This window comes from Delphinapterus leucas, chromosome 10, assembly GCF_059928025.1.
Source record: "Delphinapterus leucas isolate spDelLeu-1000000601 "Yukka" chromosome 10, BTC_Dleu_Yukka2, whole genome shotgun sequence".
In the NCBI taxonomy this organism is placed as follows: Eukaryota; Metazoa; Chordata; class Mammalia; order Artiodactyla; family Monodontidae; genus Delphinapterus; species Delphinapterus leucas.
In genome coordinates, this window is record NC_143138.1 from 104,205,159 (window position 1) to 104,219,053 (window position 13,895).

Consider the following 13,895-nt stretch of genomic DNA (forward strand, 5'->3'; position numbering starts at 1 on the left):
GAACGTGGCACAAAGAATGGAGCCTTTCGGGACGGTGGCTTTACTGCCGAAGCGAGTCATTAACAGAGCTGGGATGCAGGGCCGTCTCGTCTTTGTCGAGGGGAAGGATTAACAGACTGTCGTCTCTGAGCCCAGTTTCCTGAGTCACAGGTCTCTGAGCAGTAAGAAGGCACCGGGCGGAGGCCAGCCGCCCCTGGGGGCTGCGGCCACGTGGGGTGGGGTCAGCCGGGGACCTCACATCCCGCAGGACAGGCTCTGAGCCCACCATCTGCGGTCCTCAGGAGGCTCCCCTGCCCCTCCTGGCTGGGGGCCCCCAGATGCTCTCCCCGGTCAGGAGCTTCCCTCCTTCCTGCTGGACCCTGGCCTCCCACGTGGCGCCCTAGCCTGGGGGTTTGCACGGCCCCTTCTCATCTCCTGGCTCTGCTCCGGAGTCAGGGACAGTCCCCAGAGTCTCAGCCACCCTCCGCCCGCTGTCCTACTGTATCCCCCTCGCAACGTGTTGCATAACTGACCGTTTGCGGGCCGGGGGCCCAGCTCATGTGCAGGGGCCTCGTGTGTCTGCCAAGAGGGAGAGTCACTGGCTGGCGGTGCCGAAGCGGGTCCCACGTGGGCTCCCCACCTCCACCTCAGCACTGGCGCCATCTCAGCCTCTCCCAGATGCTGCCAGGCATCTTTCTAAAACACGAATCCCTTACAAGCTTTCTCACGGCTTGCCGCTGCCTGCAGGACGCATTCCAATTCTCTCACACGCACAGAAGGCCCTTCACACCTGCGACCAGGCCGCCCTTTCAGCTGCACCCGAGCCTCAGGCCCACCCCTTGACACCTGCTTCCCCCCACGCAGGTCCTTGCTTTCTCCGACACCGCGCCCGGGTCTCTGCCCACACGGCCCTGACGGCAGAGCCAAATCAGCCGGGAGGCCCCGTGGCCTCTGCCCGGGAGGGCGTCATTCACGCGGTGGTAAAGCAATGATCACACCAGATATACCACGCGGGTGCTCCGGTCCGGGGCCCGGGACACAAAGAGGCAAACACGGCTCCTGCCCGCAGAAGCCTGAGGGCCAGTGCAGCACGGTGCGCGGACAGAAGGGGTGCCCAGCAGGGGTCTCAGCCCCAGGTCCACCCCGGCGAGCCCAGAGGGCGGTGCCGCCTGGGGAGATGTGTCCGTGCGCCCTGACACATGGCGCCAGCCATGGGAGAGGGCCCAGATCACCGCCACCTAGTCCTGTCTGCAGAGAGAAGGGACGACGGGGAGCCCTACGGGGGCAGCGAGTCACATGGCAAACACACCCAGCCGTCTCTGTGGACGTGGCCCGGGCCGGGGCAGGCCACGGGGAGAGTCCCTGAAGGGGGAGCCTCCCCGCTCGAAGCCAGTCACGAGCAGATCACAAGGAGGCTCTGCCCAGAGAAACCTGGTGGCCACTGTCCGCGGGCCATGGGAGCCAGTCAGCCTGCCAGCCTGCAGCGACATCTCTGCCGGACGTCTGTGAGTGGGCACCGCGGCCCAGGAGGAAGGAGCAGGTCTGGGCCCCATCGGACCTGGTTCGGATCCCGCGCTACCCCTGCCGTGGGTCCTGAGCACCCGTGGGGACCACTCGGCCCTCGCAGGAGCCTGAGCAAAAGAGGCACCATCCCCGCCCCGTTTCACAGTCCAGGAAGCGAGCCCGCAAGGCGCCGGACGCGGCTTCGGCCCCTGCCGCGCGCTTCACACCAGGAGACCCTGAACCACACAGGCTCCAGCACAGCTGCCGCACGTGATATCCTTAAAGAAACGGATTACCTGCACTTTGTCTTGTGAATGAATTATTCAATGGGTTTTGATTTGTCAACCTCTCAAAGAGCCAGGTACACCCGTTTAAACCACATGTTTTGGTAAATTTCTGAATAGACAACGCTCCTTTTAACAGATTAGGTAAGGTAAGGAAGTCAGAGACAGAAACATCCTCTGAATTCAGGCTAATACAGCAGCACCTGGATTAGAGGATGTTTGAACCTGTCTCATTCAGGATTCAAGCCCACAAGCACCGTCTCCATAGACCTTCACCATTCCATCATTAGGTCCCTGACAGATGCAGACGGGGAAGCTCACACACCTGAACACCAGCCCCTCCCTCAGCTGGGCCCGCGTCAGGCAGGAGCCCGGCCCAGGTGAGGTGGGCAGCCCAGCAGCTGTGTCCTCACGGACCAGACCTCTCTGGTCGCAGTCCCTGCAGCACGGTGGCTCGGTCCCAGGAAACAGTTAATAGCCTGTCTTTCGGCTCCCCTGTGCTGGTCTCTTTGAGGGCCGCCCGCTGTCGGGCCAGGGGCCGTACGAGTTTCCTGCCAGGGGCGAGCCGAGAGCAGCTCTGGACGACTCCCCCAGGAAGAGGACAGAGGTTATCATAAAAACTAGACGTGACAATAAATGCAGGGTGTTCCCCGGGGTCTTAATCTCTTCCTTCAGGAAACCTGAGCAATTCCGCCTTCCGTGCTGTTGTGAGGTAGAGGGTATGTGTGTGCGTGCGTGTGTGCGTGCATGCGTCCTGGGTTACTTGCTTCTGCCCCAACGATGGAATCCTTCCGAAGCCAGAGCCCCAGCCTGTGGTGTTGGCCTCGCCGCCCATATGCTCCTCCTAAGGCCAAGTGCTTGCTGACCCCTGAGGGTACACTGGGCCTGGCAGCCTCAGGAAAGCTCGAGAGGCCAGCGTGAAGTTGGGAGGGTCACCGTCCGTCAGCGTCTAACATGGCCAGTGTGACCCACGGTGCTGTTTTCTGCTTGGCAAACTCTAACCCCTTCCTCCCCCAGCCACGGGGGAGTAGCTGGTGGAAGAACTACGCTGTCCTCCAGGAAAAATAATTTAAAGTTGGAATTTAAACATCTGTGTGAAGGCTTCTAAGGACAAGACGAAGCAGGACTCGATGGCCAAGGCTATGAGGAGAAGGGAACCTGGAGGTGAGTGTTCATTCCTGGAGCTGCCTCCCCGCCATCCCCGAGTTTTTGCCAATTCTTGGTGTTGGGCAAACAGCTTCTGCTAAAAGGCAGAGAAGCCAGCACGGTCTCTGGAGCTCTTTCGGGACGGTAGAGGCACAGCATGGCTGGGACTCAAGGCATCGGGACTCCAGGGAGAAGGGAGGCACACTCAGGGGTCTTCCTCCTTTAAAGCATTCTTCAGATCCTTGAGCTCAAGAAGTCTCATGGCAGGAAACTCAGAACCTAAGTAAAAAGCCACTGAAGGGCAGAGTAGAATTCTCCGAAGTTTCACAGAGTTGAGGAGGCAAACATAGGGCTTTCGAGCTCGCCAAGAACAAGGAGCCCTGGACAGCCAGACCCTAGGGACAGGGGTCAGTCAAGAAGCCTGAGCTCCACCAAGACTGCAGGCAGGACCCAGTCAGCTCAGTCCATCAGGGTTTACGTGATCTGCCTTGACACTGGCCCATCCAGGAAGGGGGTGAGCACCTCTGGGGAAGCCTCTGTACCTTCTCTATAATGCCTGGCATTCAATCAAGAATTACCAGGCACACGGAGAAACAGAACCACGAGGAAAAAACAGGCAACAGAAACAGACCTGCAGATGACTTCAAAATAGCTACAATTAATACGTTCAAGAATTCATAGTTCAAATGCATATATCGGGAGAGAGAGCAGGCTGGACCCGGCTACAACGTCCGGGGCTCTGGCTTCTGCCCAGTCCCCTCATCCACTCCTCCAGCAGCCCAACGTCAAGGCCTTGAACATGCTAATCGCTTCCTGCCCGGGGCCTCCGCACCTGCTGACCTTCTTTTGAGAAGCCCTCTCTCCCTCCTTGCTTGCTCTGGCCCACATCTCGGGTCCTGAGGAGTCAGTTTAAGTGTAGGACACCCCCACCCCATGCCCGCCCGGGTCTGGGGTCTGGGTCGGGGCCTCAGACTGGACTTCTTCACTCACTGTCTTCAACGACTCCTCACCATCATCAGCCATTGTTTGGGCAAATGGTTTTTGTGCAGTTAGTTTTTTGTTTTGTTTTGTTTTTTTAAAATGAATTTATTTATTTACTTTTGGCTGTGCTGGGTCTTCATTTCTGTGCGAGGGCTTTCTCTAGTTGTGGTGAGCGGGGGCCACTCTTCATCGCGGTGCGTGGGCCTCTCACTGTTGTGGCCTCTCCCGTGACGGAGCACAGGCTCCGGACGCACAGGCCCAGCGGCCATGGCTCACGGGCCCAGCCGCTCCGCGGCATGTGGGATCTTCCCGGACCGGGGCATGAACCCACATCCCCCGCATGGGCAGGCGGACTCCCAACCACTGTGCCACCAGGGGAGCCCACAACAGCTTTTTCAGTGAATTCAATTTACATATTAAATCTGTTCCACACCATGCCATGCTAGGTGTGGTGAAGGGACGACTGAATAAACGACCGCCATCGCTAACCACTGTCACGCGGGCACGGCAGCAGCCGCTGACGGCCCACCGTGGACCTGGGCCCACCCCCAGGTCCACCGTCCACGGGGGTCTCACCTGCAGACAGGAAACCCAGCAGGAGGCAGGGCCGAGGTCTGAGTCCAGGTGTGTCCACAGGGGCCTCCACGGGACAGCAAAGCCGCCGAGACAAACAGTGAGGCCCAGAGGCCCCGAAGCTGTCCAAGCTGGGCTTGGCCCCCGCACGTCCAGGCGCGGCTGTGGGCAGGTGAGGGAGCCACCCAACCTCTCTGGCCCCAGTCCCCAGTCTGCGAGATGGAACCACCGACAGCAGACGAGGGGCACCGACCCTTCAGTCACACGCTCTACAGGGAGCATCGTCCAGGATGCCGTGAACAGACAGAGTCCCCCCTGCACCACACACGCCACCCGCCTCTGCCTTCAGAGGGCACGAGAATGAAAAAGGAGGTGACAGTCAAATCCACGCGAGTCCCCCCTCAGGATGGGGCCACATGGTGGGTGACAAAACGCGGCAGCACTAACGGCAGAGCCCTGGCAGCTCTCCAGCTCCTTCCCCTGCAGGTAGGTCGAGATCCAGGGAAAGAGGGTGGGCGCTGCCCACTTCTGGGGGATCACATTCCTGGGTGGCTGTCACCCAACCTCTCCCTGTCACCCACTGCCTGTGATTCCGGTGAGCCGGAATCTCACCTGGGAGAGGTGGGGACCCCACCGGGGCAGCGAGAACGCTCCGTCCTCGGGGTCCCAGGTCTCCGTCGCTCCCCGGGGAGTGGGAGGGTCCCGCTCCCCAGCTCCCGTCACTGCCCCAGGGCTGAACTGCAAGAGAAGATTCTCCTCCCCACACCCTCCCTTCAGTCAGCTCGACCAGGACCCGCAGCACCTCCCCGGCTTCGGGGGTCCCTGCGGCGCCAGGTCTGGACGGGATGTGCCCCCTCCGGGCACCCCCACGGCTTTCAGCAGCGGCCTCTCACCCCTGGTCCCCCAAACCTCCATACGCCATCACCTCAAGGTGGCAGATCCAAGCTGGTCCCCCCTGCACTGGGCCTGGGTGGGGAGGGGCAGGCACGGGGGCCCCAGCTGATTGACGAAGGTCGACGGGTCCCCAGGGACACCTGCACACAAGGGACCGGCTCTCCCTTCCCCACGGGGGCCCCTGCAGACCTTCCTGGACCTGCACCCGAAGCAACAGGCGCGTCTGCAGCGGACAGGCTGCCGCACCCCTGTTCCTGACGCTCGGCTCCCAGGCCCCCAGCGCAGGAGCAGGATAGGCGGACAGAACACTGGTGCTCAGCCCTGTGCCGCCCGACCCTGTCCTTCCAGAGGCAAGACAGCCTCCTGACCGAGTGTCACGCAGAGGCTCAAGGCTCAGGGCCAGGCCACTCCGGAACCCGCCCAGGGGCGGGGGGGCCAGCAGCACCCCTTCTTGACTCCCTCAGGGGCCTGGGCGTGGCGCCCGGCCCAGCTCACAGGACACGCAGGACCTGGTCCTGAAGTGGCTGGCTCTGCCCCGACCCCAGGCGCGGGGATCTGAGCCCCTCGAGAAGCTTGCAATCAGGCCTCGGGGCAGGGAGATTTTACAGACGCCGGCGGAGTTCAGGAGGAGGAAGCTCTTACTTGATCGCACCCTCCATCTTCGAGGCTGCCTTGTGGAACTGCTGTGAAGACAGTCTGTACGTCTCGACATTCTGCAACGAGAAAACGGACCCGACGGGTTACCAGACGGAAGCTTCTCTCCGGCCGCAGCCCCACCCACAGCCGTGCTGAGTCCACACATGCCGACTTCCTGACCAGGATCGCAGGGAGGGCCCGGCTCCTCATGGACCAGCCGCGGCCGTCAGGACCCATGGAGCCCCTGGCTCAGGGGTCACACCCCCGCCATGAGCGAGGCCCGGCCCGGCCTGCCCCACCGTGTAAATAAAGCTTTACGGGCACACGGCCATGCCCACGATTTGTGACCACACGGCTGTGGCTGCTCCTGGGCTACGACAGTGTCCACAGAGGCAGCGAGGCCCACACAGCCTAAGACAGTCACTATCTTAAAGAAAGAGTTTGCCGTTCCTTCGTCTGGTCCAACCCCATCTTTACGTGGACTCTGCTGCCCAGAGATGTGAAGCAACTTGCCCGAAGCCACACAGCAGGCAGCGGTGCCAGGACCACAGCCCAGGACCCCCGCACTCACCAGCACTGCCAGGCAGTCCCTCCTTCCGAGGGCACCCCATGTGTGCTCAGGGCCGGCAGTGTGGGGCCGGCAGCAGGACAGAGCTGGGCTGGAGCCTGGGGCCACCGCGGCATCCTTCCGGTCAGTCGCGCCACTTCTTTGTGCCCCAAGGAGAGTGGCTTCAGGCCACCCAGGCCCAGCACCCCGCATGCCACGTCTCCAGAGGAGACCAATGTAAACACAGCTGCCCCCCAACACCAGCTCCTGGCCGAGCCCCGTGAGGCTCACGGGTGGACCCAACATCTCCAAGGATGCAGCCTCGAGAACAAAACCACCCAGAGGAAGCCCGACACGGGGCTGGTGTCGGAGGCCCCAGCAAGATGCCCTGTGGAACTGCTGGGCCCGCACAAGCCTGGGGTAGCCCCTTCCCACCACAGATGGGCAAACGCAGCTTCAGGGCTCCCGCGGGGGCCTGTCAGTCAGGTCCTGCAAGCAGCCAGTGAGGCAGGTGAAGGGACCCCCAGAAGTGGAGACCCCACGGCCTGTCGGCCTCCAAGCCCAGCTCTCCCACTCCACCTCCACTGAGTACACAGGGAGCCTGGCCCAAAAGGAACGAACCAGTCGGACCAGAACAGGTGACAGGTGCCCAGATCAGAGCCGTGCGGGGCAAGCGCCGTACCCCATGGGCCCCATCCTCCACCTGCAGGGAAGGTAACCACGGTAGGTGCGGGGAGCACGTCCCCGAAGCACCTGCAGGGCATCGAAGGCGGAGTCTGTACCCGGGGTGGGGGGCGGAACCAGGCCAGCAGCCCTATCCTGGTACCACGGCCTCTGGGAAGGGCCAGCTGGGAGGGACGCGGAAGGGTGTTCCGAGGCGCAGCTCAGCCCACGAAGGGCAGGGCTTCTGCTCTGGGCTGTGCTGGGGCGAGCCCGCTGCCGGGCCGCCACCCCCAGCTGCAGACTGAGGCCACCCCGCCGCTCCCTGGCATGTTCCCCACCCCTGAACCAGGGAGACAGCCGAGGCCCCTCTGATGGTCAATGGGAGCTGCGAACACCCAGCGCACAACAGGCATGAAATAAACGGGGGCTCTCCCCACCCAGCCCGGCTGCCCCCCTCCACAGGGACGTGCTGACGCCCAGCCGTCCAGCCCTGATGATCCAGCCAAGAGATTCCAACTCCACCTCAACCAGTGGACGGTCAACCAACACTGACCCTGGGGAGGGAGTAAGGACACAGGTGAATCAGGCCAGGCCCTCTCCGCTGAGCAGACGCTCTCCTGGGATGTCCATGTTTTAACGCTCTCTGCACGCGGCGTCTGCTCTTTGGGTCACTTCCTCCCTCGAACCCTGTCTCCTAGCCGTCAAGCAGGCAGCCCTCCCCGCGGGGCGCCGAGAGGGGCGGGCTCACGGGACGAGCGTACCACCCACACGCCACCACTGCCTCTTCTGAAGTCACAAGCCCCCAGCCACGCTGCCCGTCCCCTCCCGCAGACAGCCTCGCGGCTGAGGCCTGCCCTCCTGGGAGAGCAGCTGAGCAGTCCCTTCCCAGGGGAGCACCCGCAGCCCAGATGGGACCCTGCACCTCCACGCACCGCCCGGCTGGGGAGACCTGCGTCAGTGGCTGCACTGACTGCGACCTCAGCTTGAACTTGTGGTCGGTGAGGCTAGTCGCAGGAAGTGCCCGCGGGCCAAGAAGTGGTGATAACCCCAGCGCAGCTTCCTCTACAGCCTCAGGATGACTCAGAGGACAGCCCCCTGCTGCGCCCTCTGCCCATCTAACCGGCCTGAGCAGGTCAAGCACCGCCAGCGACCCCCTGCCCCCCAATGCCCCGCGCACGCGCCCTGAGGGAGCAGCTCCGTGCCCACCCAGCTTCCTGGGGCCGCTGGAAGCCGTGCACTCTGAGGCCTCTGCCAGCGAGAGCAGGGCCCTCGCAGACTCCACCAAGGGGCTTCTGGAAAGACCGGGCCCCCCCCCCCCCCCACCAAGACCCTGCTGAGCGCTGAAGGTCCCACGGCAGCCCGGCCGCAGGCAATGGGGCCGAGCAAGGCTCCACTCTTCAGGGTGTGCGGAGTGGTGGGGCGGCCGCGTGGACGACACAGCGACCCCCGCAGCCCCGCTGCCCCCTGCTCCCCGCGACCGGTGATCTCTCCTCCCCTAGATTCAGACCCCACGATTTCAGGGCCCCTCCTCCCCCTCCAGCTGCTGCGAGCGAGTCTGAAACCAGAAGACCCGATCTCGATTAATTAAGCCTACCATTAAAAATTAAATAACGTGAGCGAGAAGGTGTGAGCCTTATCTCAACAGGCTTCAAGAGTCCCAGTGTTTCTTCAATTACTTCCCAGCAGTTTTCATATTTCATACTGTCTGATTTCTCCAAGGGCCTGGATTCTGGAGATCAAAAGAGAGGGCAGGGGGAGGAGGGAGGCTGGGGACCGAGGGGGGCTGTCCGTCCCCACCACAGCCAGGACGGGGGGCCCCTAAGGCAGAGCTCGGTCTGCCGGCCTGGAGGGGAGCCCCAGGAACGGTGAGAGGCCGCCGGGCCATGAGGGTGGGTGCAGGCCGCGGTGGGGCGTCTGGCTCCCTGGCTTCTGTGTGAAATAGACGGTCCCAGAGCGTCCTCCATACAGCGTCGTGGGAATTGCTACAAAATGCCGCTGAGATGGCACATATAAAACGCTTAGAGCTGGTGGGGCCTGGCACAGAGGAAACAAAAAATGTCTTAAAAACTTAACACCCAAATGCGCGTCAGCCAAGGGAAAGAGAGGGGCATCTCCTGGAGGAGGCGAGCTCCACCAAGGGAGGGGTTTTCAGCCCCTTTGCCTGACCTATCCCCAGAGCCGCCGGCAGTGCCGGCACAGAGCGGCCCCACCAGGAGTGGCTGAAAAGGGGGGGCAGGCGCAGATCCGCTAGGGCAGATCAAAAGCGTGATCAGGACACAGCATCTGTCTGGTCAATGGAAGTCTCCGAGCTGCCGCTCCGTGGACGCAGCCCCACCGGGAGCTCGCAGACCGGGCGGGGACGAAGAGCAGGCTGGGGGCCAGGCCCAGAGAGGCCGCAGGGGCCACGTGAGGATCGCGAGCTTGGACCGCTCCCCCAAGTGAGAGCAGCTCAGCAAACACTTCGGGAGAGTGTGAGAGAGACAGTCACTGGTCGTGCTCTGTGGCCGTGAGCACTGAACCATCAACCGGGGACACAGGGCCCACGGGGTTCAAGTGGACCCCCATGCCAGGCGCTGTGGCTGGGACCAGTCACCAGACTGGCCCTTTACACCCAGAGCTATGCTTCCGGTAGGAATGCCTATCCCTCTGCCGGGTGCAGACAGATGGTCAGAGGCAGACGATCCCGCCCAGGGGCCAGAACCTCGAGGGAAAGAGGCAGGCCCCAGAGCCGATCCACCAGCTTCCCATACGCGCATGCCTCCAGCAAGGGATCCAACGTACCGAGGGCCACGCGGACTGGGCTCAGAGCAGACACACGGTTGTGCCTAGAGGCACCTGAAGGCCCAGAGCCGGGAGAGTTCCAGCAAAATCAGTGCAGCTGTCGGAGCCGGGGCCGGGGCTCAAGGAAGCACCAGAATCTGCAGGGAGCAGAGTGAGGGTGGGAGACCCCAGACCCTGTGGTGCTTCAACACGTCCAGGCAGTCATCAGGGGTACGGAACACTCACCAGCCTAGTTACCAAAGGCTCTCCAAGCGCACGGGAACGCAAGGGCACGTGGAGAGTTGTAAGAAGTCCAAACAGTCAACATAAAGCTTTGAAAGCTGCTGGGTGTGCAGCTGGTGACACAGTAGGTGAAGGGACAGAAATTCCGTTTTGTTGAGGGACTGAACAGCTGGCTCTTTGTGAAGCCGGTTCAGCATCTTTGCCCCTCCCGTGCGTTGGTGCCGGCCCCCTCCCCAGTCACCAGACCCCACCCTGACCCGACTCCTCCCTCGCTCTGCTCCTTCCCCCGAGCCCCTGGCGCTGCCCTTTCAGCCACTGTTATTGCTAAAAATGACCAAGTGAAGGTGGCTGGCTATGCCCTACTCTGCTGAATGGAGAAGACACCCCTTTCCAGACTTGCTCCGGCACTTACCCAGGATGGGTAAGGGCCAATCCTGTCCCCACTGCCTGCCCTCAGGGATGCCCACTGAGATCCTTTCAACCCCAGGGTCCCTTCCCTCCACCGTTTCCTCATCCCCAGGCACACGGTCCAAACTCACCCATGGCCACCTTCCTCAGGGCCACACCCAGGGCTTCCCACCCTCCAGGAGAGCCTTACCTAGGATCCCAACTGCAACCTGACAGCCCTACCTAGGATCCTCAAGCATCCCCAGGACAGTCCCGCCTGTGATCCCCCCTCTACCCCACCCCCCCGGAAGGCCCCACGTGGCACACCTGCCCTCTAACCCCACTGACCACGCCTTTACCCTCCACCCCTCCCACACCCTCCTATCCTCACTTCCGCTCCCTCCCTGGTCCCCTGCTTTGCCCTCCCTGGGCCCTGCTTCCAGCCCCTCCCATCACACCCTGCGACCCTCAGCTCTCACCCAGGTACCTCTGCACCTGGTCACACTCCAGGCCTGGCTGATCCAACCCACCTGCCGTGTCCGCCCCTAGGCCCAGGAGACCCCACAACGAATTTAGGCTCCAACCTCAGGTGAACCTTCCCCACAGCCTGTAATTCTTGAAATTCCAGGACAGCTGCCCCCACCAGGCCTGTCTCCCAGCCTGAGTTCCTGCCGCGGGCAGATGGCCGCTTCTTGACCCCAGAGATGTCGGAGGCTGCAGCCGGGCACAAACAGGAGTGTCTCCCCAGGGCCAGGGTGCCTCTGCCTTCGCCCACCCCCGCCGGGCCCCGGGTCCCTCGGGCAGCGATGGGCCATCTCTGGGGCTCCGAGGAGGCAGTGACCAGCAGGCCGGGGCTCCTCTGCTTCTTCCCCTCATTTATGAGTGCCTACTGTTTACAGCAGTAAACGAGAGAGGTGCGGCCCTGGCCTTCGCAGAGCTAGCCGTCAGGTTCCGGCAAAACAACAATTCTACTCAGGAACCAGTGCCAAAAAGACACAGCAGGGTAGGGGTAAGGCACAGCCAGGAAGGCCGCGCCGCGGACAGCGTGGGTGGATACCTGAAGGACGTGAAGAGGGAAACGAGGTTCGGGGGAGGCTTAGGCTGGGACCGCCGCGGTGCGCTCTTGGAAAAGCAGGGGAGTGTGGCTGGAAGTCGGTCAGCTGATGGCTGGACTGCGGCCCGGCCACCTCACACAGGGCCTGCTTCAGGGCTGGCAGGAAGCCGGGGGCTGGACAGGGGACAATGCGGTCTGATCTCCATTCTGGAGGGACCACTGACTGCGCCCTCAGAGTCGGGGGGTCAGGACCGGGGTCAGCTCCTGGGGGGGGGCGGGGGAGGGGGGGCTGAGGAGAGCGCAGAGGAAGGGGCCAGGCGGGCAGTACAGCCCTCACAAGGCAGCCAGCCAGGCCTTGTGCGCTGGTTAGCTGGTGTTTACTCTTCCAGACACACGTTTGGCTACTTGAATATCTAAAGAGTGTGAAAACAAGATACAGAGCACAATAGAAAATAAAAAGGAATTTTAAAAATGAAGGGACATGAATTTTAACTCCACCTTTGTGACTTACTGGTAACCCGATCCCGAGCAAAGGGCCCCAGAGTCAAGGTCTCAGGACCGACCCCCGCGGGCAGTGACTCAGGCCACAGGGGTGTTGACCAGGCGCCCTGGGAGGCAGGCTCCACACGCACAGGTCCTCAGCACTGAGACTCGGCCCTGGGACCAGAGGGTGCTCCCAGAGGAAGCTACAGGCTGGACGCCCTGCTTCCCAGAACCTCGTCCCCCACCCCCGCCCCCGAAAGCTGAAAGCCTCCCCGCCCTCTGGCCAGTTGGGCGTGCGGCCCACGCGGCCCGGCCCATCCGGGGAAGGTCGGGGACCCGCGGCAGCAGCATCGCCGGCTCGTCCAGCACGGGCGGACCGCTCCAGGCCTCACCGGCGCCACCGAGCACGAGCTCCCGGGGGACCTGAGTGCCTGGGACACCTGGGGGGTGCAAGTGCACAGAAGCAGGGCCTCCACGGGCACCACAGCCGTTTCCTAAAATCCCGGCACCCTTGGCGGTGCCCCACCCTCCGCGGCTCCCGCTGTCCTCACCCATCCCCGAGGCCTCGCACCCGCGGGCAGCTCGCTGTGGCCCTCAACCCTGGAGCCACGGGGCCGCCTGAGCCCAGCCCGTAGGCTGCTGGGTCGTCTGGGATGGGGCCCCAGCATCGGTGTTTAAGGAAGATCCGGGGGTTCCCTGGGCACCCAAGGTGGGAAACGCTGCTCCAGGTCCCGGAAACCTGAGGTTAAGCCTGCTTTGTCACTGACCAGCCTGTGCCTCCGCCTGTGGCCCCTGCTCCACAAAGAGCTCCATCCTCTGGGAAATCTTTTATTTCAAAATTAGAAACTACAGTGGGACACTAAAATGTGGTCCTTTGTATTAAGTTTCCTAGCTGCTTGATATTTTGTGGTTTGAGAAGTTTTCAAAGAAAATCAAAGGAGGAAAGAGGGCTGAAAAAAAGGAAGAGGAAAAGGGGAAGTCTGGCGACCTTCGCGCCCCCGTCTCACGGGCCCCCTTGGCTTCCAAAGTAATTGGAAACACGTTTGGCCCCGTTGTCAGTCCTGCGGAAACGCCAGACCTTTTGCTTCTCCTAAACACAGGTGACTTTTCTTCATGGTTGTCACCTCCTCTGATTCCAACTTCTAATTTTAGAACAGTTTCAAAATGTTGGTAGACAGCAGGCTTTGCGGGGATAATATAGCTCAATGTATATGAGGTACAAATTACCTAAGTTAGAAATAATTCTCTTCTTTATTGCAAAAATGACTAACTCAACTCAAGTACCGTAAAGGTTCTTGCTAAGTGTTTACTAAAGGTTCTAAGAGACTCTGGGGAAAGATTTCTTTTCTTTCTGACTTCACCTGCAGGAGAGGGAATTTGCCTGTGACGAGCACCTACTGCATGCCAGTCCCCAAGTGCTGTTACAGAGATCACGTTGTTTGTTCTGCAGGCAGAGTCTGAGGCTGGGAGCTGGACCCACCAGGCGTGTCTGCCCAGAGCCTCCTGCATGGAAGGATTAGTCCAGGCGCTTGACACAAAGAGACGAACAGATGCAAATGAGGGTTTTGGTCCTTCTCAGAACGAATACCTTGATGAGCTGAGACATGAACGAACACACACCTGAACCACCGGTATGTGTTTGCTCTCCGGGCTGTGCAAATGCAAACAGGAAATGTCACAGCACCGAAGAAATCCGCACAGGTTCTCACGGAAGCCTAAAGTTTGGGGGCTGCAAAAGGGTATTTTTTAAAAGGTCCTATTC

General features: G+C 61.6%; 1 protein-coding gene across 1 annotated transcript in view; it reads right to left on the reverse strand.

The window, feature by feature from the left end:
* Positions 1 to 13,895, reverse strand: part of CHCHD6 (coiled-coil-helix-coiled-coil-helix domain containing 6) — a 125,837-nt gene that overhangs the window by 17,216 nt on the left and 94,726 nt on the right. Inside the window, exon 6 of the mRNA XM_022562497.2 lies at positions 6,003 to 6,073. Coding sequence (XP_022418205.2) covers positions 6,003 to 6,073 — 71 coding nt within the window. The remainder of the gene's footprint in view (positions 1 to 6,002; positions 6,074 to 13,895) is intronic.